The sequence below is a fragment of the Kryptolebias marmoratus genome, linkage group LG3 (assembly GCF_001649575.2).
Source record: "Kryptolebias marmoratus isolate JLee-2015 linkage group LG3, ASM164957v2, whole genome shotgun sequence".
Classification (NCBI taxonomy): Eukaryota; Metazoa; Chordata; class Actinopteri; order Cyprinodontiformes; family Rivulidae; genus Kryptolebias; species Kryptolebias marmoratus.
The window spans coordinates 6,472,564-6,499,331 of record NC_051432.1 but is presented as its reverse complement, the minus strand read 5'-3'; the positions used below and the strand labels follow the sequence as shown (position 1 = coordinate 6,499,331).

The 26,768-nt window shown below is 40.4% G+C and overlaps 1 protein-coding gene and 1 long non-coding RNA gene across 4 annotated transcripts in view; one reads left to right on the top strand and one right to left on the bottom strand.

Moving 5' to 3' along the window:
- Positions 1-5,822: 5,822 nt before the first annotated feature.
- On the top strand, positions 5,823-8,071 carry LOC108241528. Its single transcript, XR_001808816.3, has 5 exons — positions 5,823-5,953; positions 6,323-6,577; positions 6,776-6,826; positions 6,945-6,998; positions 7,858-8,071. It is a non-coding gene; the product is annotated as an uncharacterized LOC108241528 (long non-coding RNA).
- Positions 8,072-10,357: 2,286 nt separating this feature from the next.
- Positions 10,358-26,768, bottom strand: part of LOC108241556 (activating transcription factor 7 interacting protein) — a 35,885-nt gene continuing 19,474 nt past the window's right edge. For 2 of the 3 annotated variants that reach the window (XM_025007932.2, XM_017425806.3), the window contains 13 exons: positions 21,118-21,170; positions 19,737-20,231; positions 19,117-19,573; positions 18,640-18,815; positions 18,391-18,528; positions 18,200-18,271; positions 16,531-16,601; positions 14,927-14,988; positions 12,653-13,330; positions 12,419-12,568; positions 12,205-12,285; positions 11,959-12,041; positions 10,358-11,296 (listed from right to left, as the gene is read on the bottom strand). In XM_025007932.2, the coding sequence (XP_024863700.1) occupies positions 10,838-11,296; positions 11,959-12,041; positions 12,205-12,285; positions 12,419-12,568; positions 12,653-13,330; positions 14,927-14,988; positions 16,531-16,601; positions 18,200-18,271; positions 18,391-18,528; positions 18,640-18,815; positions 19,117-19,573; positions 19,737-20,225 (2,916 nt within the window). In that variant the 5' untranslated portion in view covers positions 20,226-20,231; positions 21,118-21,170 and the 3' untranslated portion in view covers positions 10,358-10,837. Of the gene's footprint in view, positions 11,297-11,958; positions 12,042-12,204; positions 12,286-12,418; positions 12,569-12,652; positions 13,331-14,926; positions 14,989-16,530; positions 16,602-18,199; positions 18,272-18,390; positions 18,529-18,639; positions 18,816-19,116; positions 19,574-19,736; positions 20,232-21,117; positions 21,171-24,438; positions 24,524-26,768 lie in introns of those variants that run through there. The other variant, XM_017425807.3, reaches the window with a different exon arrangement.

Genomic DNA, 26,768 nt, shown 5'->3' with positions numbered 1-26,768 from the left:
CACATCTGTAGGTTGCCCCAATTTGCCCCTTCAGGGGTAATAGTTTACCTTGACCTTAACCAGTGGTTTTTACTCACAGATTTTGTGTGCACATTGTTCTGATTTTTCTCTTGTCATTTTTTGCTCTAGAATTTGTTTTTTGGTAAACACAACTCAAAATGCACCACAGACTTCTTCAGTTGTAAACCAAATAGTTCTGGCTTTTATCTAAATGATTACAAACTGAATAGGTAACTGTGCTTTGTAGCCAAAAAATGTTGTAAATCATAATCAAAACATTGTCATTGTCTTCTTCTATGACTCATGAAAACATGATTTATGCAGAAATGAACTCTTTTCTTTTAATTGTGAAGTAGTTTGAAATGTGAAAAAAGAATATTGATGATTTTTATGTATTTATCTAAAAAGAAGTTAGTAAAATAGTTTAACAAACTTTATTTCTTTCGTCCTATGGGAGTAATCCAGAACCTTTGAACAGGATGAAATAACCTGTCTATGTAGATCTCAAATCCCTGACCCTGTCAAAATCTGAGTGTCCATGTTTTGATGTAACAACAGCAGACCATGGCTTTGCTAGGTTTCCCAATTCAGTTTTTTTGTCTGTCCGTGTGCTGGTCCCTTCTCCTCTAGTCACATCGTATTTTTGTTTACCTAGATTTATTTTGTAAAGTCCAGCAGAGTAAAAGAAATCTAACAAAAGTTGAAGGATAACATTTTATAACTTTAAGAGAGAAGTCCAGCAATTACTCGCTCATTGGATGCCACGTCACCTTCCGCTCCTGACTCCCATCAGCTGACAGCTCCAGACCTTCCTCAAAGCCATCACTATGACCTTGGATGAAATGCTGATCACAGACCCTCAGTGATTTTTGGCCTCAACCTTCTTCCTCACCATGGTCCCGTTGAGGCCCAACTCCAAAGGTCCCTTTTGACCTCTCTAGAGTCATGCAGACAGACGGAGTGACCGCTGGCCACACAGCATTCAGAAAGGTGCTTCTTCGTCTTGGTAATGAGAAAAGCTACGTTTGGTCTGGGTATGACTTTCAGCTGATGCAAGTTGATAAATGGTAAATGGACTGTACTTACATAGTGCCTTTCTAGCCAAACCAAGCCACTCAAAATGCTTTACAAAACGATGTGTCCTCACTTGCCCATCCACACACATGCACACAGCACTCTACTACATCTCTACAAAGCAGGTTCAGTGTTTTGCCCAGGAACACTTTCGACATGTGGCAAAGTGGTAGAATCAAACCTCCAACTGTCTTGTTAGAGTGAAGTGAAGTGAAAATTTATTTATATAACACTTCCCAGCAGCAAGGCGATCCAAAGTGCTTTACAACAACAGAATCAAATACAGAACAATCAGGTACAGAATCAAAAAACATCAAAATCAATGATAGAAATACAGAAATAAAAAGCATCAATCATGTATAATCTAAATGAAATATGAGATAATCTACAGTAAATAAAGTAATGAAAACTAAAAATGAGCTCAGACATTCAAAATAGTAGCTAAGATAAAACTGAACTAAACAATCAGGAAACATGGTAATGCTAAACTAAAGGTACAACATGGCTAACTAATAGTACCAAAGGCCTGCTAAACAGCCAACATAAAAAATGCTAGGATAAATATGGTAATGCTAAACTAAAGGTACAAGAGACTAGCTAATAGTACCAGAAGTACTAATAGTAGAGAAGTCCATGAATCACGTCACAGAGGCCATTGTCTTTGATAATATGATGTTTATCAGCCAGCCCAGAGCAGATCCACGTCCTTAGGCAAGGAAGGGGACAGAGCATCTTGTTTACATTAAATCTGGGGAGAAATTGAAGATAGTTGGCCAAGGTCGGCCTAAGGGAGCCAGATTCACATAACAATAATTGTCAGGCCAACATTATGTTTTCCGTCTGCCTTGAAAGTCTTGCTGATACTTCTTAATGGTGAGTCCAAACAGCCAAATTCCAGGTCCATTCTGCCTAATTCGAGCGAGCGACTTTCTTCAAGATTTATCCCATTTCATTCCTGAGTCCCGAAACCGCAATTTAGTCTGTGGTCCTGTAAAAGGATCGCATCCAACTTGCGATTCTGCTCCCGTAACATCACAGTTTGAGTGTACCCATCAAACGAATTTGACGATATGTCAGGTAACTGCCTAATCCAAACAGCGGAAATCTTGTTATCAAAAACCCAAACATGTAAAGATCCTCCACGTCTTCACTGACAAAATTGATAGACAAACAATATTCCACTTCTTCCAGGAATCCATTGTGTATCCAGCGAATGATGTCCCATCTGTGCAGGCGGGCTCTCCCTTGCCCAGTCTTCCCGTCGAGAAAATTTGATCAATTGCGTTGAGAGACCAGCTGACTAGATCCATAGTTTATAAATTTTGGAGAATATGCAAAGAGAGGCTCCAAAAACAGAGCAGGTCGGAGAGTCAGAGAGGGGGGGGAGGAGGGGTTCAGGAGACAGAGAGAAAGAGGATGACTGTTCTAAGCACTGACCCCCAGCCACCGACGATGAAAAAATACTCACCATACACTGATCTGATGGTCTGGCAGAATTATTAAACTCCTTACCTGAATTCTGAAGTGAACTACACTGCTTAAAAAAAATAAAGGGAACACTCAAATAGCACATCCTAGATCTGAATGAATGAAATATTCTCATTGAATACTTTGTTCTGTACCAAGTTGAATGTGCTGACAACAAAATCACACAAAAATCATCAATGGAAATCAAATGGAGGCCTGGATTTGGAGTCAACCACAAAATTAACGTGAAAAAACACACTACCGGCTGATCCAACTTTGATGTAATGTCCTTAAAACACATCAAAATGAGGCTCAGTATTGTGTGTGGCCCTCATTTCCAAAGTATCCCATTTAAAAGATTGTTTTAAAGCGGCAGTAGGGAGTTCTGAGAAGACCGTAGACTTAGCCTGAAAATTTGAACAAGCCCTCCCCCCTTAGTCTCTGCTGTACTATAGCCCGACCTCCACAGCTCCTCCCTCACAGCGGAGCCTGCTGTTAATGCGCAGGTTAGTAAGCGGGGCTACCGTTGATGGCGGATAAACAGCTATGGCACATTCACTGGTAGGGATGAAACTTCAACAATATTCTTTACACTGACTATGGCCTGCCCATACTTTGACTACAAACTTGGTCCTTTCCTGTAATGTTAGGTTGTTTCTCTGCCATTAGCACAGCTGCAGCACCTTGAAAGACCATACACACTGCAGGGGAAGGGTGTGAGCAGCATGTGCACTAGTGTGATTGACACTACTAAGCCACTCCTCCTGGCTCTTATTGGTTGTTTTTCTGCAAATGGCAGTAGGACCACTGGGAGGAGCCAGAGGAGCTTGATTTTGTTTTCACAGATTATCTGTTTCATAATCTACTGTCAGGACATAGTAACAACTTTAACAAATATGCAAAAAAAAAAAAAAACATGTTTATAAACGTTACCTAATGCAGCTTTAAGATAAAGTTATAATCAGTCTTCCTTCAGATCATAAAGGTTTAAAACCTGCTTCAGAACATTATTTTTGTTAAACCTCTAAAGTGATTGTGATTGTTTAAATCAGGTTCAGATAACTGAGTGTATATTGATTATATATTTCTAACCTCTCATTGTTAGTTTGTGTTGTTTTATTTTGATTTATTTCAATTTTGTCAAAATTTTATAAGGCAAATTTGTACTCTCTTATTGGTAATATGTTATTCCCTGCAATGAACAAATTCAACCCTCAGCCATTGACATCTGATAAACAATAAAGATGAATAAATCTAGTAGTCTGAATTGTTTTGATTAAGAAATTTGATCTGGTGCCCCTTTTGAACAAGTGCTTAAATGGTAGCAAAAGTGATGTTAGTAAATTCTTCTTCCTGACATCAATCACAGAGCACAGAGTATGAAAAAGTGGCACAAGTCTTTGTCCAGGCTAGGCTAATGGCTTTTTTCAGGTTTTGAAAAGAACTCTTTCATAAAAATTGAAGGAATGCTACATTAGCTCATGTTAAATCTCTGCAAGTTTGCATGACACAGTTTGCTTAGTTCGCCACGGTTTTCTCAACCGAACAGCGTTCGTGTTACTGCACAAATGTACCGTATGTGTGTGAAACATAGATAAGTTGTGTGCGAATGTTTACTAAAGCGTCTGAATGTATCAGTCCGCCTGATCAGAGCGTCTATTCAAGTAGAGCCCTAATAACTTCCAGTGAACTGATACTGTCAGCAAACTCAGCACCGTTGGCGCATTCACGCTATATCTATGCTCCGCACATTCGCGGAGTAACAGATAATCAGTTGAGAAAACCGTGACAAACTAAAGAAGAGGTACCAGGGTGTTGTGGCTGTGTATGGTTCTTCCGCATGCTGCCAAAGCCCTTGTTTTTTAAATAAATAAATTGTTAAATTGCCAATATGTTTTGTTTCTTAACACTTCAATCCAAAAAAAGGACACTAAACAAGAGACAATAGCAGAGTAAGCTGCTTGGCAGGAAAGATTTGGCAAACATTTCACCAAAACACTCGTGCTCAGTTTGCTCATCTTTTAAACCGACAGATTCTGCCAAAATTGATCTTGTCAAATATATTTCTGTGTTAATTCATTCATAGTTTATGACCTAAATTCAAAGGTGTTCGTTATTTCAGCAAAACGCCATCATTATGAGCCCATTATGAGTCTCCGCATCAGGAATCAGTTATATACCCTGATGGCTCTCAGGTTCCAGCAGATGCCTTCTGACATCATTAGGCAGGGTTTTAAGGTTTTACAGGTCACTTTGAACAGGGTGACTGCTTGTGTTGCCAAACCAATTCTGTTAAATCTTAAGGTGGTATGTTAAGAGTTCAACTTTTCAAGCAGCAGTTCAGGCAAGAACCAAGTAAGATTTAGGATGGATTGCACCTCTGACCTTCTGTCAGACTGTCTACCAAACCCAATGTCCTTCTAGTAAACCTCTAGCAAAGACAGAATTTGGGAAGGCCATTGAAAGGCGAACAGTAATGGAATTGCTGGTGTGTGTTTGTTAGCAAAATATCTCATGAAACATTAGACAGGTTTTAACCCAACTCAAGATGGCCATCATGGCTAAATGACCTGAGTAAACACAAAAATGACTCTAACTCAACCAGTTTTACAAATCCTGAGCTAAACTACAATGTGGTTATAACTGTGTTTCATGCCCCAGCACTATAGGCGAATATCATGAAGGGGTCAGGTGGATCAAACCCCTGCACCCCCAGTTCTGGCAAAACCGATTGTCACCCCCCATTTTTTGTAAGCAATATAATGTTAAAAACAGAAAGCACAATTTCCATTTATACAGGCAAAACAATCCATGTATTCCTTTTGAATATTACCCCCCCCCCCTCATGAATTAAAGACACAATGCTTTTATTACAAAAAAAAATAAAACTACAGGAAAAGGGTTTTTAATGAATTAATTATGAAATGGTTCCAAAAATTTTATGGTAAAAAGGGGTGATCAAGGGGTGAGTCATGAAATATTGTCAGGTCTGAAATCAAAGAAAGAAAAAAAAAAAAGTACTGCTAAATAATAGGTTTAACTGTTAACAGCCTAGATTAAATGTTAGATCATTTTGACACCAAACCATGACTATGATCAAGAAGGGGTCTGGAGATTCGGCCGTCAGGAGGTCGGAGGAGCTGAAGGTGGACGTTACTCGTTCACAGGCTGGATCCCTGTGGACACAGGAGACACCTTGGAACAGCTCCAGGAGGGTATCGCCGCTTGCAGGAACAGGTGGTCGGATCTTTTTACCTCAGGGCTCTCGTTGGCTTTTTTTTTTTTTTTGATCTGGAAGGAGACGAACATCGGCCTGATCAGCCGTGGTCAACAGAGCATTCGTCCTGAAGCCTCTGCTCTGGAACTTCTGTTCCTTCGCCCAAGCAAGTGTTGGGAGAGAGGAAGCGCTAAGGTATTTATGTCTTGGTTCTGGCTTCTATATGGTTATGTTTAGATTAACTGACCAATGAAAGAAAAACACATTTCTTTTCTGCACTTTGAAGAAAAATTATAAGAAACCAAAAGTTTAAACTTTAAAAATCAAACTTTCTAATCCTCTCATTCACTCAAATACTCAAAAGATGTCAGTGCCACAGTACAGATTAATAATATGGGAATATGAGAAGTTACCCATTAAACGGGGATCTCTTGAGTTCATTAAAGAGTCCCCTTTCAACCTCAGATGTTGGAGGGAGAGAACAGGTTAAGTGAAACATCTACATATATTTGAACCATAAAATATCAAGTACAAATATAAAAAACAGAATAATTCTTTATTCAGAGTTTCACTGCGAGTTAGGCACTCGGAGAAGCTTCCTGCTGTCAGGACAGCCCATCGGATGAAGGATAATGTTTCAGGGTCCAGGCTCCTCGTTACCATGGAGACAGGATCAGGAGTCTGGGACTTGCTGGACATCGGGAGAGTTCTCATGCGAGAGTGGAACAAATATGCATCCTGGGATGGTCGGAAAACGAATCCATGTTTGATGAGATCAAAACCATAATTCCACACAGCCAGTGTTCCGATACAAACAAGGTCTGTTGTTCTTACTTCCTAATTTTTTGTGTTAAATAAATTTCAGCTGTGTTTCTAGCAGTCTTCATAATGATCTTATATTGAATTTGGTACATTTCATTCTCCTACTATACTGTAAGTGACCTGCAATTTGTGTGTGTGTGTGTGTGTGTGTGTGTGTGTGTGTGTGCTGATTGATTGATTGGCTAATTATGGCAGAGAAAAGAAAAATGGACATTCAGTCATTTCTCAGAGCACCAAAAACACCAAGTAAGTAGAGAGACCGTGCACTATGATGAGCAGTTTCATTATATAAGAAGCAGTTTGAGAAGATCTTCCAATAATCCCCCTGAAAGTGTTTATGGATTTGTTTTATCACGGAGAACAGAGCTGGACACACAGCCAGAGACATGGAGAGTCAGACAGGGTGATGGAGTCTCAGGTAAGGGTACGTCTGATGGGCTTCCCTTTATTCAGGTAAAAATCAAACCACCTCTCATTTAGACGTGGAATAAAGTAAAGACATTGGTGTTGCTGTTGTGTTGAACTGTGTCTGTGGAGTTATCACTTGTGTAATCCCCTTTTAATCTAGGGCACGTGTGTCAAAGTCAAGGCCCGCAGGCCAGATCTGGCCCCAAGCAACATTTTATCTGGCCCTTAAGATAACGTTTAAATTGTATTAGAACTGGCCCTCCATCGCTTCTCATTTTGCTTAAAAAAATTTAGCCCATTTAGTGAAATCTTCCTGTGTCACTTACTTTGAAACCAAGAAAATTCATTTTTTATTTCCCAGTAATCTTTGATTTTGGCATGGAAAGGGCAACAGAGAGCATCAAATTGGAAAGCAAACTTTTGTTGATAAGAAGAAACTATCAGATATCTGACTTGAGTTAATGTGTGTCTGAGTAATGAGTCTACGTCAAAGTTTAATGTCTTTTTTTTTAATTTTCTTCTTGTTTCAAAGTTAAATGTTAGTACTTGTATGATTGGATTATTGTTAATGGCTTTTTAGCTGTTTTAATGGATTGGGATACTAAGAAAAATCATTTAAAAGTTGATGGTAGAGAAAAGTATAAGACATGCTTTTTAAGTTCAATCTATTTTTCTTTGTTCATTAAAGTATATTTATTCTAAATTCTATATTTTATGTAACTGGGAAAAGATATTTGATCTTTCTATATGAATGATTTGACATATTATGTCTTAAACCAAGGCTAATTTATGTATTTTTTTCATTAAATATTCATCGAGATTGGCCCTTGGCTTAGACCAAGTTTTTAATTTTGGCCCCTTTGTTCTAGGGAGCGTGGTGGCGGGGACAGGACCGAGGAGCGAGAGCGAGAGAGAGTCGGAGCTTTCACGTGTCGGCATAAGGGAGAAAGGAACAGCAGAACAGGAGGACCCTAATGCCACCACGAATACAGGGTGTTTAAAGCCATAACAGCTGTCAAAATATGCCATGTTTCCTTTTTTTCAGTTGTTTGTATATGTGTATCATCTACAATAAAAAAAAAATCACTAAACACACATCAGTCAACACCAAAAGTCTACTGCAGCATTTGTAAATGAGCAAAATCAGCAGAATCGTGTTTTGTTGCCAACAATTACGAGACGTTTGTTTACAGTCGAACATTGGCGAGTTCACTTCGGACAGTCTTGGAGTGTGATGGATGTTAGTCAGTAAAATAATCCCTGGATGTAAACAGAGTCGGAGGGAGAATCAGAGACAAATGGCTCGAAGAGAAAAGGTGAAGTTCTTCTTCTTCTTCTTCTGAGAAGAAACTAAAAGCTGTGAGGACGAGAGTCGACAGAAGTGGAGTCATTTTGGGGAAGGAAGTCGAGCGGTGGAGAGCGTTAGAGCAAAAGTTGGGGCTACGGTCATGTGCCGAGATATTCTGAACTTTAACGGGAGAATTTCTGTAACTGATCGCTGAGTTTAGCTGTAAACAGAAGCGAGGAATATTTGCTGTTTTCTAACTCAGTTTTTACAAAAACCCTGATGAGTTTGCGTTACTATAACAGCTTCAACTGTTTGTGGCTTGTTTAAGCAAAGGTAAGACTGTACTGGGCCTCATACTTACCTCTACGTAACTTAACATTTCACTGCAGAAGAAAGCTCAGACTGTATCTTGCATGCAGGCTGCAGTCTACTGTGTGCGGTCCTCTCTTCAGGAAATGAAAAACTGCTACTTGCACTGCATTAGAAAGCTACACCATTGATTGATTCCATCGACTCCACTGAAATGGCACATTCAGCACGGCTTACTGGCAGTGGGTCACTACAGGGCAGAGTACTTTAGGGTGTTAGACACTGAGCAGTTTTAAATCTCAACTAGAGTTTACTACTACACAATACTTGGAGCAAACCCATGTGAGAAAAGGTTCAGCCCAGGCCTCGTGTTCAGAAGGGGAGGACGAAGCTGCTATGTGAAGAAAATTACACAATTTTTGTCACGCAACGACGTGAATGAGAGCCGACTTCCTGACTTCTCATGGAGAATGACAACAGCTTCTGTCTGTGAGAACAGCCTACTCTTGGTAGATTTACACATCTTCCATATTCCTTCCATGTCCTGATGATGGATTTAACAGAACTCCTGGGGATGTTTAAGGCCTTGGAAACCCTTCTGTATCCATCCCCTGACTGAAAAGTACAAATACTTTAAAAAAAAAAAATCTTTTCTCTGATAAATATTGTTGGTTTAGAGATGCCAAATGGAATTTCAATGAACATAAATATGACAAAGTTCATATTGATTACAACTTATAGTTTCTACAGCACATAATTTGTGTTGACAGACATCACAATAAATGAATGTGTCGAAGGAAGATTTTGGTTTGACTTTGTGGAGTTATTTACTGGTTGTGTCTTCTGTTTGTTAACTAGTATTTATTTAGATTCTTGTAAAGATGCTGTAGATTGGTGACAATTATCCAGTGAACACAGAAAAGTATGAATACAAGCCAAATTTAAACCATCTCCAAGATGGTTTCTCAGTCTTTAGAATGAGGAAAACTACACCCATATTTGATGTACATTGACACTTACTCGCCCTGCAGCGTCAACGCATTAAAATCTTTATATAAGGGAAACTTTATCAATAAGGGACACTATTATTATTATTATTATTACTGATAATATGATTATTAAATACGTTTGGCCATGCCAATTCAATCTTAAGTTATTTACCAATTATATTGTAGTAATAAGTAGTCAAATATATTAATAAGGTTCCATCTGTTCATTTTACACCAGTACTTTTAACTGTGCCTTTGCCTACCCCCCTAATTGTTAGTAAATCATGTTTATTGTGCCCCTAATACTGAAATTAAATTTGAATCCTTGCCCAACAGACAACTTCAAATGCAGCAAATTGCACATCTTTGCTTAAAACTCTGTTTGTTAGCAAAGTATGTCATAGACCACTGGATGGATTTCAGTTGTACATCCACAACTGATCACCTTTTGGAGTCACGTAATTTAAGATGGATGCCAAAGCTAGTTGACCTCGATCAAAACGGGAAATTTACAGAAATTAGACTAAAACGTGCTGTAGCGGCATATAACAGTCATTCACAACATGAGCGCTGACAGATCATGTGAGATATGTACTGCACAAGAACATGTTCAAGGTTTGACCAAAATGGCTACAATGCCATCATTTATCGACATGAGATGATCTTAGACTAAAACGGTGGCATAAAAGGATGTGAGCGATCTGCATCCTTTACTTATTAAAACATAATCGGCCACACGACACAATGAACTCTGTGATAGAGTATGAAAAATTAAAGTAAGCCTGGACTTTAATAAAACCTTTTATTCTGTTTGTCAAAGTCTGGTTGCCAGACAGAACTTAAAAAAAGTTATTCTGTTTCTACCACACAAGTATACATTTCTGTGCAATTGAGTTTAAATGTATAATCCTGTCACTTCTCCTCAAGGAAAGAATAACGATCTTGGTCTGATTAGCAGGAGTGAACAACATAAATATCCAACTTCGTAGAGGGAGGGCAGGGGGGAAATAATACAGGGTTGCACACAACAGCTCAAGTCACAGAAAATACGTCACATATAATAAACCAGAGGGGTGGAAAGAAAAACAACTGTTTGCTGCTTCAATTCACCAAGTCAGTCAGGAGTCCGGGTGACACTTGTAGATATATTTACAGATACTGTATCTGTTCAGCATACCGTATTTGAGTTCTTTAACACAAAACAAAACATGAATTTTTAGAGGCAAAAAAAAATGAAAACAAAAGTCTTTGTTCCTAGATGATTTAGCTAGAGGTGGAACTGATAACATTTGTGCACTGGGGTTCACAGAAGGTGCCAAAGCGCCCATAAATGTCTTTGGCTCGAACAGCGAAATAGTACGTGGAGCCAGACTGGAACTGGGTCAGCGTACAGGCCATGGGGAGAGGAAGGGCATTCACCTCCCCGATCTTCTTCCAGTGCTGCTGCGCCGCGTTGCCGTTAGAGTTGTCTTGATGGAAGGCATAGAGGTGATAGCTGTCCACGGCCGCGCAGGTCCGGTCCGTTTCTGCAACACTCCAGGACAGCACGATACCAGTCTGACCTGGCACCAGCTTCAGCTGGAGCTGCTGCGGGGGCGAGGTCTGGTCACCCTCCGGCGGCAAACGTGGTGCTACGGGTGTAGGGGGAAGAGGCGGGAGGGCCGCGGTGGAGCCCCGCGCTGGTGCCGCGGTGGTTACAGTACGGGCTTTCTGTGGAGAATCCTGCATGAGCACGGACACACAAAAAAGGGTGCTTGGTTAGAATTTAGAAAACAACTAAAAACCTGTTGGGTCCAGAAAGACTAGAAAATGCACTGTGGAGGCAGAGTGCTCAGGAAAATGTTTACATGCTAAATGTTTCAATGTTACAGCAGGCTCGTTTGGGTCACCATGGCAACCACACACCTGTGTCTGACACTCCCTGACAGCACTCTTCATGAGACGGGCAGAAAGGAACTCAAAGTAAAAATGAAGCCTCAGTGACAAACTGTTATGTGCAAAAACTAGTTAGCTTCAAAAAAGCACAAAGTTTCTGAAATTAATATTTTTCAAACTTCTAATGTCACGAATACCAAAAGTGTTGTTGACTTGCAACATAACATGAGGGTTAAAACAGTTTAAACTCTGCAGGACTTTTTAGATGGCAAAAAATGTACTGAAAAGGAGAAACAGACAAACAATGGTGTGAATGCTAGAAAGTTGAAATCCACTGTTATAAACTCCTGTCATCAGAAGCTTTTATTGTGAAAAACGCATGATAATTATAGGTTTATATGATCATCTGATTCCACATTACAAAGAAATACCGATCATAGATTAACTCAAGCTACTGAATGACAAAATACATATAGGGAACAGATGTAAGTGCATTTCTGAATCCTCACCTGTGGGGGGCGGTGATGTACTGTTATCTGGGGATTGCCGGAGTTGTTCTGATTGGTTTTTGGAGATGACCTTGCTCCAGCACCTGTAGATGGAGCAGAAACACATGTAATATTTATTTTGTGTATATTAGGTATCAAACAGACAATATATACATGAAATCTGTTTTCAGCACTGGTTTACATTAATACGCATTCACAGACATGAAAAATGACTCATATATGTTCAAAGTAATTTGGAGCCCTTACTGTTGGGAACGCTGATGATCGGGTGAGTGCGGGAGGCAGGAGAAGCAGTTGGAACTGTGGCATTCTTCACCACTCCTGTCACTGAAAAACATGACATGCAAAAATAAATAAATAAATTGAAGACCTTTGAAGGCTATACGCTCCTGAAATGAATCAAGAACTGATAATGAGTCAATATATGACAGGATAAACAAGATCTGAGGCTCAGTCATACCTTGCACATCATCATCATCCTCAGTAAGATCAATGACAGAGCCTTTAGGTCTTGGTGCCGGTACAGCCGCCTTAGGTGGAGCGGTTCCAGACGTTACTCCAGAAGCTACTCCGGACGCTACTCCAGAGGTTGTCCCAGAGACTTGATTGTCTGATAAAACAAAACAATGTTAGTCAAAAGACAATACTTACAAGAAAAGGCTAGCGTTGTTCACTGGTCTTAGATTGTTCTCACCTGTCTTGGATGTTAGAGACGTCCCTTGTGGGGTTCCTGGAGCAGTGGAACCTGTTGCTGCTGGCACCGAGGTTGCAGGTGAAGAGGCTGAAGACAAAGCACCGGCAACAGAGACGGACTGGGCTGGTGCCCTCACTGTGGTCACAGATACCCCAGCATTAGGTGTAGTTATTCTCCCTGCACCTCCTTGGTACACAGCTCGGGCCAGAGAGATCTGGGTGGTGGACACCTGGCCAGTGGGGGCCTGGATGGCTGGAAGTGTGGCAACGGTTGAGGTTGGGGCTGATGCTGTATTAGTTGAAGGAGGAGACTTGATTATGAAGGTGGTGGTAGGAGTGGTTTTGGACTTGGTTAGTGTACTGGCCGCAGACAAAGAGGACATGGGGAAATTGACCAGCGTCCCCGTCTGGCCGTTCATAGACAGAGGCAGCTGAATGACGAGTGGCTGGCCTGTAGCCATCATGCCGCTACCAGAAGTTGTTTTCAGCAAGAGGGTGCCTGGTTGACTCTGAGTGGTGATCCCAGTGGCCAGCGAAGAGACGGCATTAGAGTTGGAGGTGATGAGCTGGAGGATGGAGGCCTGTGGAACCATGGTGGTGGAGGTGGAAGCTGGGGCTGGGACTGTGGCTGAAACTGAAGTTGCAACAGAGGCTGGAAGAGATATTGGGAGCGGAACAACTGGTGGGGGAAGAAAAGGGAAAAAAAATAGATGGAAAAGCTCAAATTAACCTGAAACAGAGGGAGTCAAAACTTCTCATCATGATAAAAATGTATTCATCTCAACCAGCGGTCACTCCTTGCAGTGCTTCCCCCAGAACTATCCAAGCCTCCCAACGACACCGCCTGCCCCCACATGAAGGTTGTGGAATGTAATAATTTTATATAAATCTGTACCCGTTTGCACGTCACTGTGGTCACAAGAGACGCCAAAGCTGATACATCATCACCACCCCCACCCGTACCCAATTGGACCTGGAGCTTTTCCTGTATTGGGTCCAAATAAAGGCATCACAGATTTCCCAAACAAGCAGCCAAAGGCCGGTCACCACCTGATGACTGGCTCTGACTAGCAAGGCCACCTGTCCCCTCCCAACCCGTCCATCCTCTACATGTTCTTAACCCGTTAAATAAACAACGCACGGTAGCTCTATAGCCAACTGGGTTAGGCATTAATCAAGCTAATTCATTCATTCATTCATGTCTCAACTCAGATTAAATAAAACATTTTATAACCAACATTTGAAAAATCTGTGAGCGGGAGCTGGCGCTTTTGACTGCTTTGTTCAGGTGTTAGCCACGAAGAAATAATCTGAAGATTTCCAGCCAATCAGAGCGATTCTTCAGCTTCTGTGAGAACAGACGCTCCAGGAAGTTAAACACAGGACTTTCTACTGCTGCCTGTTTAAGAACCGGATTCATTTAGACCCATTCTGATGAGCAGTTTTTTGACAATAAATTAGTAACCAGTACACCAATTTAAAAAAATTCAAATTGTGTTGGACTTGTCTTTAAAAGATCTATTTAATGGTATCAAAATATGTTGTGTTTGATCAGGGTTATAAAACTCAGGTGGCCTTGCTACTCTGACCTAGCTTGGCTGTCAGATGGAAAATACTCCCCCTGCTGTACGAGACTGGATGTTAAATTTATTGTTCTTATTAAAAGCAAAAACATAAACTCAAATTCTTTGATTCTCCCACCCGTTCACCCACAAAACCAAAATCAACCACACAACAATTATAACAAAGTCTTTTTGATCATGCCTTCTTTATTATATTTGTAACTAAAGCACACAATTAAAAGTTTTAAATGTAAACAGAAAAAAATGACTTAACGCCCAGTGACAGCTGTTTTTTTGTTGTTTTTTTTTTCATACAAACTGACAGCAGAGCAAACATCAAAGCACAGCCGCAGATTAAACGAGCTAATGTGCATTTTAGTTTGAAAGACAGTCTTTGTCTGCTTGACTAAAAATGACACTGATTACTATAAGGGGCACTGGTCCTATGACTAGTAGTACATAGAATTGATTGGTAGCTTTGGTCTTCTAAAGCATTTCTTTGCACTTTGAAAGTAGCTTAAAAACACAACACTTATGGAACAAACAAAATTACATGACAAAATGTGAAAAAAAACAAAAGCAATTTTAAACCAACTTATGCTGTTAGAAGCTTATACCTTTTTCAGGTTAAATGTCCAACTATGCACCGATGGTTATTATAACAAAAATAACAGACCTAAACAACACAGAGCGAAGAAATAAATGCTACTTACCAGTTGTGCTGGAAGAAGAAACAGCTGGAGTTTGTTTAACTTCAGTAGAAGTCCGGACTGGCCTGTTTAGAAAAATTGCCTATGCTTAGAGTTGCTGACATAAGAAGCCATTTCAGTCCATGATAGGGTGATGGTCATTCATTTTATTCCATTTCATACAGTCATCTTTGAACATCTTGAATGTAGATTCCAACTCAAAATAAAAGTGCATGTCCAAGTTTAGATCACAGCATCAGTTTTTTTAAATTGTTCATTGTTTTCAAGTATGGTGCCAAGTCACCAAGTGTCCTTTTCGACAGGTTTTCAGTTTTATGAGTAAAGTTTCAGGTTTAGACAAAATATTTTAGCATTCTCTATTACACTTGATGACAATTGTCCCAGTATGCTTGTTTCTAAGACAGAAAAAAAGTGTTAAAATGGCAAAGGGATCCTTTCATCGTATTCTCGAAAAAATTCCGGTTTTCTCTTGACTCTGAGTAATTCATTGATAGCGTCACGAATCTCCCTCCATTTCTCAATGGGCAGTAAGGGAAATCGATGCTCGATGAACTTCTTTATTGCCTTCCTCAAGTTCATGGGCAGCGCCTCCTTGCCCATTAATCCAACATAATTGACCTTTGCCACCCAGTTACAGTAGATGTCATAAGGGACTAGGTAGCGGAACAAGTAAGATGCATAGCGCTCAGGCCTGGGAATCTCTGAGCCTCGCTTGCAGTTGTAGTACAGGACGCTCTCCAACTGGGAAGAAATTTTGCGGAGCTTAATATCAGGTCGGCATCTTCCTTCACTGTACTCTGCCAGCTTTCTTGCCATGGCAATATGGCGTGACATATCTATCTCAATCCCCATTTCCTCCTCTTCTTCTTTCTCCTTCTTGACGGACTGTCCAGGACTCTTACCGAGAGGGGGCGCCACTCCCTCTCTGGGCGCCTCAGGCTGCAGATCTACTGTCTGCCCACGGAGTACGCTGTTGGGAGGAGAGGTGCAGGTTTAACTACACTCTGCACTGCCTGAAGGCTCGATCAGGCTTCACATTGTAGAACGTCACAAGACTCAGGACCTGGACCCATACGGGGTTACTTTGCAGGTACAAAAACGCTGGGGCGTGTGTTTGTTTAGTCCAAACAGGCTTTAGAAATATTGGGAAATTAAGAGTTTTAAACCGAACAAACCGAACAAGGGACAAAGAAGAACTGTTTTAGATTTAGAAGATTCTTTATTTTGTCCATTAGTTTTAGGATCAGTTTCTAATCATTACGGTTAGCAACCTGGGACAATGTCATCTCTTGGCACTGTGAACGGTCTTGTGTGTGGTACTGGCGTCAGTCCGGTATTGTCACGTTCATACAAAAGCCAAATTATATTCACACAAAACATCACTGAACACAACTGCTGCATTTAACAAGGATTACATATGAATATACACAGCTGTTGTGAATTTTGGAAACTTACTACTTTTTCCAAATGGTAACCTGACAAATATGTGAGCTTGAAAATCTCCTCAGTAAATCAAAATAGCATTATGGTTACATTCAGAAACTAATACTTAAAGTACAATGGATAGAATCTAGGAAGCAAAGTGCTTTGGGTATAGATGAACTTACCGCTGAGCTTGGGGGTTGTTGGTAACAGTTGCAGTCTTAGCGGCAGCAGCAGCAGCAGCAGCAGCAAGGGCCTACGGAAATCCAACAGCAAGCTTTTAGAACATTATCCAATCTCACGCCAGGCGCAAAATATGGATGGGTAGTGATGTTTGAATAGTCAAAAAGTCATTTAAGTATGCAAATGTGACTGTCTTTTTTTTACACCAGCGCCTAGTAGTGACACACTGCTAACGCTAACACGAGGTGGCGCTAATACACCAAGTGTTTCATGCTGCAGCCTGATGCTACAAATGTTTCTTTTTTTTTAATAATCTACACTTAGTAACACATAATGACAAAGTGAAAACTCTTTTTTTTTTAAAGTTTGAAAACTTGAATTATCATACAGTCACAACTATACTCAGACATTTTGCAACAGCTCTTGTAACTGAGATCAGGTACTTCCCATTTCTCCTGATTGTTGCTGAGATGTTCTACAGCTGATTGGGCTCCACCCGTGGTAAATTAAACTGACTGGATGTGATTTGGAAAGACTCACATCTCTCAGCACGTCTCCTAGCTGACTATACACATCAAAGCCAAAAACAAGCCACAAAGTCAAAGGAACTGCCTGCAGAGCTCAGTCCAGGGCAGGCACGTTTTATGAAAGTACCTTAAGTTCCAGAAAGACAACCAGTACCGCAGATCTCCTGATCTGGGCTTTATTAGCAGAGTGGTTAGACAGAAGCAGCTTCTCAGTATAAAACACCTGAAAGCTGCTTGAAGGACTCAGACTGTCAAGAACAAGATACTCCAGGACAGAACCATTTGGCTTCATTTCTAAATGTCTTATCCCTTTGAAACCAGGGATTGCTCATCATCTGCCCAACACCATCCCCAGAATAAAATACGGTGGTGGCAGCATCGTGGTGTGAAGTTTTTCAGCAGCAGGGACTGAAAGAGTGGTCAGGGTTAAGGGAAAGCTACATGGTTCAGGACCTCAGACTGGCCAATGGTTCACCTTTCAACATGACAATGAGCCAAGGCACACAGCAACGACAACACAGGTGTGGTTCAGGGACAATTCTCTGACTGTCCTAGAGTGGTCCAGCCAGAGCCTTGACCTGAAACCTATTAAACATCGACAGACACGAAATTGACTGTCCACTGATAGTCCCCATCCAACCAGACTGAGCTTGATGGTTTACAAAAAATAAAAGAAAATCCCCAATCCATTTGTTGCAACCTTGTTGCATCAAACCCAAGAGACTTCAGGATGTAAATGCTGCTAAAGGTAGTTCAACTAAATACTGCGTAAAAAGGTCTGAATACTTATGTAAAAGTTAATTCCATATTATTTTTTTTCTAATAACTGTATAAAATTGTATAAACCTTTTTCACTTTGTCATGTGGTACTAAGTGTAGACTATTGAGAAAAAAATCATTTCAACTAGTGTAGCATCAGGTTGTAACAAAAAGATTTCAGTAATAGAGGTCTGAATGCTATCTAAAGTTGCTGTATGCAAATCAGCACCATATGGAAATTTAACAAAATAAACACATTGTGGAAAGTCATTTGGTTTTGTTTTCTTTGTGTGTGTTAATGAGAAGGAGAGCTTTTACCAGCAAACTAAATTTATTGTGCAACTATTTAAAACAATGTTTTAAAGTAAGAAAAGTTACATCTTACCTCCTCTTTCTTTTTGTTTTCTGATGCTTGATTAGCCTCTCCAAACTTCTTTGCTAGTCGGGAGATCTTGCTCTACAAGACACAAGAGGTGCGCTTGGTTTTTATGTGGTAATTCTTAACTGTGTTCCAATGTTACCAATGTTCTCCACATGAAACAACTGCTTCACACAAGAACAGTTCCCTGTACTTACTTGAAGCGTGTTAATGGCTGCTTGATGCTTATTGGCACAGTCGATTTTGTCCACTCTGTCCTTTAGCTCTTGGAAATGTTTCTCAAAAATTGTCAGCTCTAAGATCTTCAGCTGCTCATTCACAATTTGCTGAACAATCTAAAAATATATAAGAAGCATGACAAAAGGAGAGATTCGGTCATTTGGGGTCGCTTGCACATCAGAGATTATCTCGTGTGTCAAAGTCTGGAAGGACCGTTCATTACCAACCTTTTCAAGTTTATGCTTACTGCCGGCTTTTGCAGTGATTTTAAGTTCCAGTTGGGCTTCCAGCTCATGTTCCACCTTGGGCCTCTTCCCCTCTTTCTTTACAGACAGTTCATCACTTTCATTTCCCTCTGACAAAGTGCGCTTCAGCCCCGAGGATGAGCTCCTCTCCTCTTTATCTGTAATAATGAAATAAAGAAGCACTGACATCTACCCCGTTTCTGTTTTGACACAGATGTTGTGTGGCACGTTTGACTCAGTTTGTATTAGCTTGACTGGATTTCTTGTATTTTATTAAAGGTTTACAATTCCAAACGACCTACATCCTAAACTGTGTAGTTTTTATTATTTAGGGGAATCTTATTTTTTAACATTCTGTACAGCTCACAGTTGTTTTTGTTAATTTTTACTTTGGAGATGTGTGTCTTTACAAACAGGAAACTGTTTTCTGAATATCAAATGCATTGTCTACTACTGTACCTGCATTAGAAGGTGGGGTAGATGATGGCCGGGTTGGCTTTGTAGTTTCTCCAACTTCCTTCTTTTCCTTTTTGAGCTCTGGTTTTATTTGGCACACCTCCATCTTTTCCTCACATTTTGCCCCTGTCTCCACACTGGGTTTGTCGTCGTCTTCTCCTTTTATGTCGTCTTCTTTGACTTCTTCCGTTTGCTTCGGGTCTCTACCGGAAGCTGAAGGAGATGTTGAGGAACTGATGGAAGAATGAGAAGCCCCAGCGACAGGAGAAGGCGGCTTTTCGTCTTTCGCCGCAGATGTGGAGGCCTCAGAGTCATTACTGGTGTTTGTAGTGTTGCTTTCTGTGTCCATTGGTTCGATACATTCGGACACTCCAGACGGGACAGACGAACATAAAACCGCATCTTTCACAGAGTCTTTTCCTGAATCCCCAGCTGGCTTTTCTGTTGGGGTCTGTTTCTCCTGATGAAGAACGCAAACAGTAAATTAATTCAACGTCTTCTGAACTGGTCATCTGTTAACATTCAATATTAACACCATGTTTAGTTCAGGAATTTTTTTTTAGAGAATTTACAAAAAAACAATATGTGCAAGTTTTCAAATAAAATAAAAATTAAGCATTTACCTGCTTTTCCTCCACTGGGATCGCCTTCGATTCACTTGACACAAGTGTAATGGCCTCATTTGAATGGGGTGGGGAAGAACTTTTCTTTTCCACCTCCTTCGTCTTTCTCAGCTCGGGAAATTCAGAGTGGAATGGTGAAGTCGGAGAAGTAGTTTCTTCCTGTTCGTTGGGACTTTGTGAAGAGGCAGTGGAAGGTGATAAATTTAGCGACAGGAACGGCGCAGGAGAGCTTGTCGGCGTTGGAGTGGAAGGTGACGCCGCGTGAGGGGGGCTCTGATCAGACGTGTTGTTTTGCTCTTTATCGGCCCCTTTTTGTCCGTCCTCCTTATGCGTGCCGTTCACCAGCGGCGGCGGAGACGGGTTGGACAAACCCGGAGCCGTCGTCAGTAAAGTGCTGTGAAGGCTCTCCAGTTGCAGACGATCACTCATCTTCATGGTTTTCCTAGCACGGAAAATCTTCTTTTTTTCCTCTGTTACTACAACTTCCATTGCTTTCTGCAGGGGGACAAGGATAGAGATGCAGAGGGGATGATGCGGCTAATCAAGATCTAGACCTCCAAAAATACACAGTGCATTCCGCTAATGAGTCTGTCTTGATCTTTGCGCTTTAACAATTCAGCACCAGCTGCACAGCCTAATACAAAACACTAGAGGTCACTGTAGAGCTCCTCTGCTGTCTTGTTTGCTCTTTTCTAGAAGGTTCTTTCACAGATGTTTTTATTCCAAACCAGTCGCTTCCCAAACAAGTTCATTTTGTTTTGGCAACATTTGTTATTGTGTTCAAGCTAAATCAGTCAGATCCTTACAATCTGATTCCACATTGCTGAAACTGTCCTAAAGTGACAGCAGTCAAGGAGCGCACCTCACTAAGGCAGAAACCCTTTTTCATGATGTCACATAAGTCTAAATGTTCCACATTTTCCTAAAATCTTGTAATCGACCTATGCATTTCCTGTTTACCTAAGTCCGGATCCAGAGAACAGAAGAAAGGACACCAAGTTAACAACTGCAGTAACCCAGCCTTCCTCCCATCCCCCTCATTTACCAATTGGTTGAATCCTCAGCGAATCAGAACAGACTAACTGGGGCAGCGCTTACAGCAGCAAAGAGGTTATGCAAAACATGAAGGACTTTCCGTACACCGTTTGATTGGTTCAGACACTGTAGACATGAGGCTAGTTGTTACATTTTAATAATTTTTCACTCTATGGGAGCTCATTTTAAAAGCATACTTGTGTGAGATGATCCTCAATGGTATTTATAGGAGTCGCATTAAATTAGAAATGTGTGTAACAGGGGAGTAGCTGCAGTAAAATTTTTCACTCTGCTCTCAGTGACAACAACAAAAAATAATGTTAGAATTTCACAAACTGTGACCTACCTTCAAGATGAAGGGATCCTGATCATGAAATTAACGCAGAATTTGTCGGAAACCTGAGGAAAAAAGAAAAACAAGGTTGTTTTATTTTTTTGTAAATTTTATAACGTGGCTAGTGCAATAACCCTAAATTCAGCCGGGCTGAATTAAACAGTCTTATCTGCAGCTCTAAGGCTGAAACAGGGCTGTAGTTCTGCACCGACATACTGGCACGTCGAATCTCATCCAACTGAAAATACATTCAGTATCAGAAACATATCGTATGTAACAACTTCCCAAATGATATATAAGATTCTCGTGTTTCCAAAAAGTGATTGCAGATCCTTAAATGCTGCATACAAATACTACTACACCAATACTTCAAAGCGTTACAGTTTTTCAGCTTGCATAGATTATATCAGGCTGCCCTAAAAGTAAAAGTGAAAAATAAAAAATTGATAGAAGAGCCAACTGCTTTCGGTTTTTACTGGACCAGATTTTTAGTAATGTGGATTAAAAAAAAACTCTGACAATCTGTTTTCTCAGATGGTTTTGACAGAAACAGCCATGGTACACAGTCAAACAGAAGCATTCACATAGAAGAAAACAGGTAAATTTGTTACTTTCACTGCGGGAACAAAACACATGAAGCGAATCAATGTTTAAGCAAGCTGTAAGGAGTTGATCTGGTGAGAGTATTACGCTGCTTCAGTATTACTCTAAAGTTGGTAAGCTTCATTGTTTTTGCGTTGCTGACCTGTAAGACTGCAGCAGACACAGCCACGTGACACCGGCAAGGCTTGACCGAGTCTAGTCTTTTGCAACATAGTGGAAAAATACAAAGGCTGATCCGGACTAAGTATATACTTGACACTGTAAAGCACCAGAGCGAGATGCTGGTGCACACGCGCCACACTCTGAACCATTCTTGTTCTCTCATCAAACTGCGTGCTTCTTACAATAACTCCTTATAGTAACAATGTGACACTTTGGATTGTATTTTTCAAAAACCAAAACAACAACTACAAAAGAAGCACAAAATAAGCATAAATAAGTGGAGCAGTGTAAATCGCAAGCTTCACATTCCAATGTTATTGCACACTGCGCACAGCAGAATGCCCCCTCCCCCACCCTGCGGCCTCAATAACCGCGCCTGGATTTGGTGCACAAACTCAAAATGGCGGTCAGCTCTCCTGCTCGTTGCCAGGCTGAGACCTCTGTAGCTAGCTGAAAGGAACTGCATCAGGTTGCAGATCTACCCTGCACAATAACATCGTCTCTGTGGAGCCTGAAACAAACTTTAACCATACAGCCACAATTGTGAATAGCCTGTTGCACGTGCTTTTAAAATAATCTTTTTGCATCTTAGATGTATTGGTTGACTGTAACATTTCTTTCAAAGTAAGTCCACCGAAAGCATAAACCCATGAAAAGATGTTTTTTATTACTCCATCACCAGAAAAGCCCAGAAGGCCACTCAAAACGGTTCGAACCCCCCTGAGAAAACCTGATGTCTCTTAAAATAAAACTACATAATTTGACTTGTTTCATGCTAGTTTGCTGACAAGAAACATCCATTACTTTCAGAAAAATCACTTCTGTTCTATAAATTATTTTAATCGCAGCACAGAGACACGAGTCACGAAAATGGATGGATGGTTTCAACGTTAGAGAGAGATTGTTAACCTTTGGAAACATCAAAAAATATCTGAGAAACTGTTTCATGAATTAGAAAGGCTAAAGTTAGAAACGTAAGAAGCACGAGTTCAATAACTGATGTGGATGTTCTCTTCCTGGGTTTGCATAAATAAAGATATTAAAAACGGTGGGTTGGGGCAAGTGGCAGATCTCCAGCCAAGATTTATGAAAATAAACTTAATGGGAAAAAATTAGTTTTTGCTTTTCCCTTATTACAGATGCACTCAATCAATAATTTCCATCCTCGAATCTCAACTATTGCTCATTATTCTTTTAAACCCAGAGAACAGAGACGTCAGACTGCAGCTGCTGGATCTCAGAGTCCAATCTGAAGTCTGCAGATGGTTAAAAGCCCAGATGATGCCTGAGTGTAGGACAGTCCAGTTTGCCATATGTTGATATAATTAGACCACTAGTCCTTGTCACTTCAACCACATAATGAGGTTAACTGATAAAATCTTAGGTTGCAGGAATGCAACACAACAAATGCAATATTGTTACATAAAATACGGTGTTCACTAGTGTTATATAAAAGATAATCTATTCAAATTCCCATTTATGTGACACAGAACATAGTCTTATTACCAGTACAAGCTTTACGTGATGCCTGTGTATGCTTCATTGTTTGTACCCAACCAATACAATCATGTTCTTTAAAACAAAGCAGTACTCGAGTTTCCACAAAAAAGCATCTATTTTCTTTTCAATAAATCATTAATATTTATATTTGTCAAAATGTAGAAATGCAACAGATGCAACATTCAAGTGCAATCCATTTTTGACCAATGTGCAGATTAGGGAATTCGCTTACAACGAAATGTTAGCCAACAATCTGTGCGTTTCCTGTAAGGAATCACTAGATTATTGGAGGTACAAAGTAAAGTATTTCTGCGATTAGCATCTGACACAAGGATCCCAGTTCACTGCAAATACTTTGAGTGACCTCATAAATTTCAAGGCTCCAAATCTTGAGTCCAGCCTGTAATCTGTCTCAGAGACGGGAGTGAATAAACCAGATTACTGCCTAAACAAACAAACAAAAAAGTACCAGTAATTTTATACACACTTGCTAACAGCAAGTACGCCCACCTCAGGCCCCAAAACTTCAGTAATCTTTCTAAAGGTTACCATGTAACTGTCCAGAGAATATCACATTGCAGCACCGTATGCAATAATATGTGTTCAATATGTAAAACTTTCAGTGCTGAAAAGGATACAAGTGAAAAGATGATGAGTGACTACCATCATGACTGCAGACGGCGTAACACACCTGGGTGATGTTTCTAACCAATGGACCACCTAAAATCTGCTGACACTTCTGAGACCTGCTTACGCTCAATGTTCCTCGAGTTATTCATCCAAACGCACAAGTCAACATCAAGAACAAAATGAAAAACAACATGCACACTGCTGGCATGCATGTCTCAGGTCCCAGAAGAGTTTTTAATGACACAGCTGCCCAGCTAGTTAAAACAAAGTACAAACCTACATTAAACCCCACATTTCTACATTTTTATAGCTATTTTGAGAAAATACAAAAAGTTTAGATTAAATGTGAAGCTAAAACAAGGGAAAAATTTTTTAAAAAGGTTAAATTTCAGAGTGGCACAGAAAAATCATAAGCATGCTTAGAAAAGGAACGTCAACCTTTTGCAGGAGGTGTGGGATTGGGCCTTCCATATATTTGCTGATTGTGGGAGCAGGGAACAGCTGAGATGGCGGCGCCAGAACATAAAAGAAAGGAGGAGGGGCTCAGTTTGGACTAGTCCATGTGTCCTCCTGCAGGGGTGTGTTCAATGAGACGGGTGTGTAGCCAAAGTGAGTGGAAATTCAGTTTTAGTTAAACCACCTAAGGGGAAGAGCCAGCTCAGTGCTTCCTGTGCCATGAAGCAGAACATGATACAATAAAAATTTAATTTGTAGGTTTTTTTAATGTTTGTTTCTTTCTGGTGAAGAGTGAATCATATTTTTAAAACTTCCATGGATGCATACAAGTAAAGTCTGGTGTCAGCTCTGTTTGAAAGTGCAGAGTGCTGATTATTACTATCAACCTTAGCTAGCAGCGCACAGACAGAGAGGAAGTACACTGCACAGACTGTTGCATAGCAACAACACCCATCCCCCAACTCTAGCCCAAACTAGTCCACAGTATGGTAATCTACAGCCAGCACGGACTGAACCATTCTGACAATGAGCAGGGGGGGAGGTCAGTCTGTCCTCTGTTTGTTTTAAAGAAACACGACAGGCAGAAGACATTTCAGAAGAAAAAGGTCAAGGACAAACTGTAAAACATACAACTGCTCTTCTGATGCAGTTCTTCACTTTTACTGCAGTTCTGAATATTTTCGTTCAGCTGTAATGCAACCCATTAGTTTTCATGAAATTAAAAATGTAAAGAAACCTGCCCTTTTCATGAATCTTTGGCAGACTAACTGAACCGGATGACTTCAATCTGATCACCTGAGGTACTAAGTGCTACGACCCAAGCGTTCCCTGTGGCTGAGCTGAGCAGCCTAGTTCTGTCATTTTAATAACCTGGCCAGAGTGGACTAAAGAGGACTTTAGTCAGACTGAGATTGATGCCAAAGGTCTCTGACAGATCACAGGAAATGTCAAGTGAACAGGCATTTAGATAAACAGGATGAAGAGGACTTTGTATCAAAGAATGTTCTTTTTGACAGTATTTTTCCACTCAAGAAGAATCTCTCACTGACAAATACGTATGGCCGTGTAAAAACTATGAGTACGTTTTCCGCTAAAACAGTGCTGCTTAAAAAAAAGCTGAAGCACAAGTTGATGTGATCTGGCATTTAGTTATTTAAAACACCAGCAGAAACATGGGGATGCTAATAAGGATCAGGTTGACGTAGCTCTGAACTTATCATGGTGATCTGTGTAAAGATCAGAGGAATAACAGCTGCTTTGTAAAGCCACGGCTTTACATTTTAATTGTAGAAAAGCTTCAGGCTCCTCCCACAACACTTCCTCATTACCTCTTACACATATTTTCTGCTGCACCTCCACTTTGTCAGTACTTTCAAAACAGGGCATTTACACACACACACACACACATATTTTTCTTTGTTTGTTTAATAATAAAATGTGAATTATGACTATAAATGTTTCAATGGGGCTTGAGAATATGAGGTTACAAGAGGTTATGCTGTGACATACCAATATCCCTCAGGGGATCAATAAAGTACCTATCTTCTATTTTCTATTCTGTTCTATAAATCATTTATTGAGCTTATCAAAGCTCAAAAATGTCTAAAAACAAATGGTAAAGGACAGGAGGCTTGTCCACACTATTCAATCTAACCTAAAAATTATATGGCAAATGTTATAAAAAATTTTTAAAAAAACACTGCGACAGGACGGAAAGGAAGTCTTTTTTTTACCATCGCAAAGCACCAAAATGTGCACAAGTCAGAGCTTAGCTAACAGCGCACAGCCAGCGCCAAATTTCACAGCCACAAAACCCTGAAGGCGAAGGCAGCTGCCCCCACCCTTTCTGTCTCTGACACACACCGTCTGCCTGCCTCCCTGCTCCAACTCGGGCTGAACCACTCTGCTGCGCGGAGGGAGGCAGTGGGGGAGGGGTGCGAAACACAAAAGACATAAAGAATACGTCGCAGTATTGGTAAAAACAAGCTAAAACCGCTGCCGCAGATCTGACTGAAGAAAGCAAAATGTTTGGATTTTATTTGCTCTGGTTTCACACTAAATGTAAAACACCACGCTACTTTTTAAAAATAAGATTTTTTTTCGTAATTAGGCACCTTTAAAGGAAGTTTATCTAACAAAAACAAGACATTTTTCCAAATACAATGACAGTAATGTCTCTAAACTCATTGTCAATCACTTTTCTAGACATTAAAGGGTTAATTCTGCAAAAGCTGAATTTTTTTTCTTCCTTCAAGCACCCTTTACATATACAAGAAAAAAAAATGGCGCCTTTTAGGCAAACAGTCTCATGC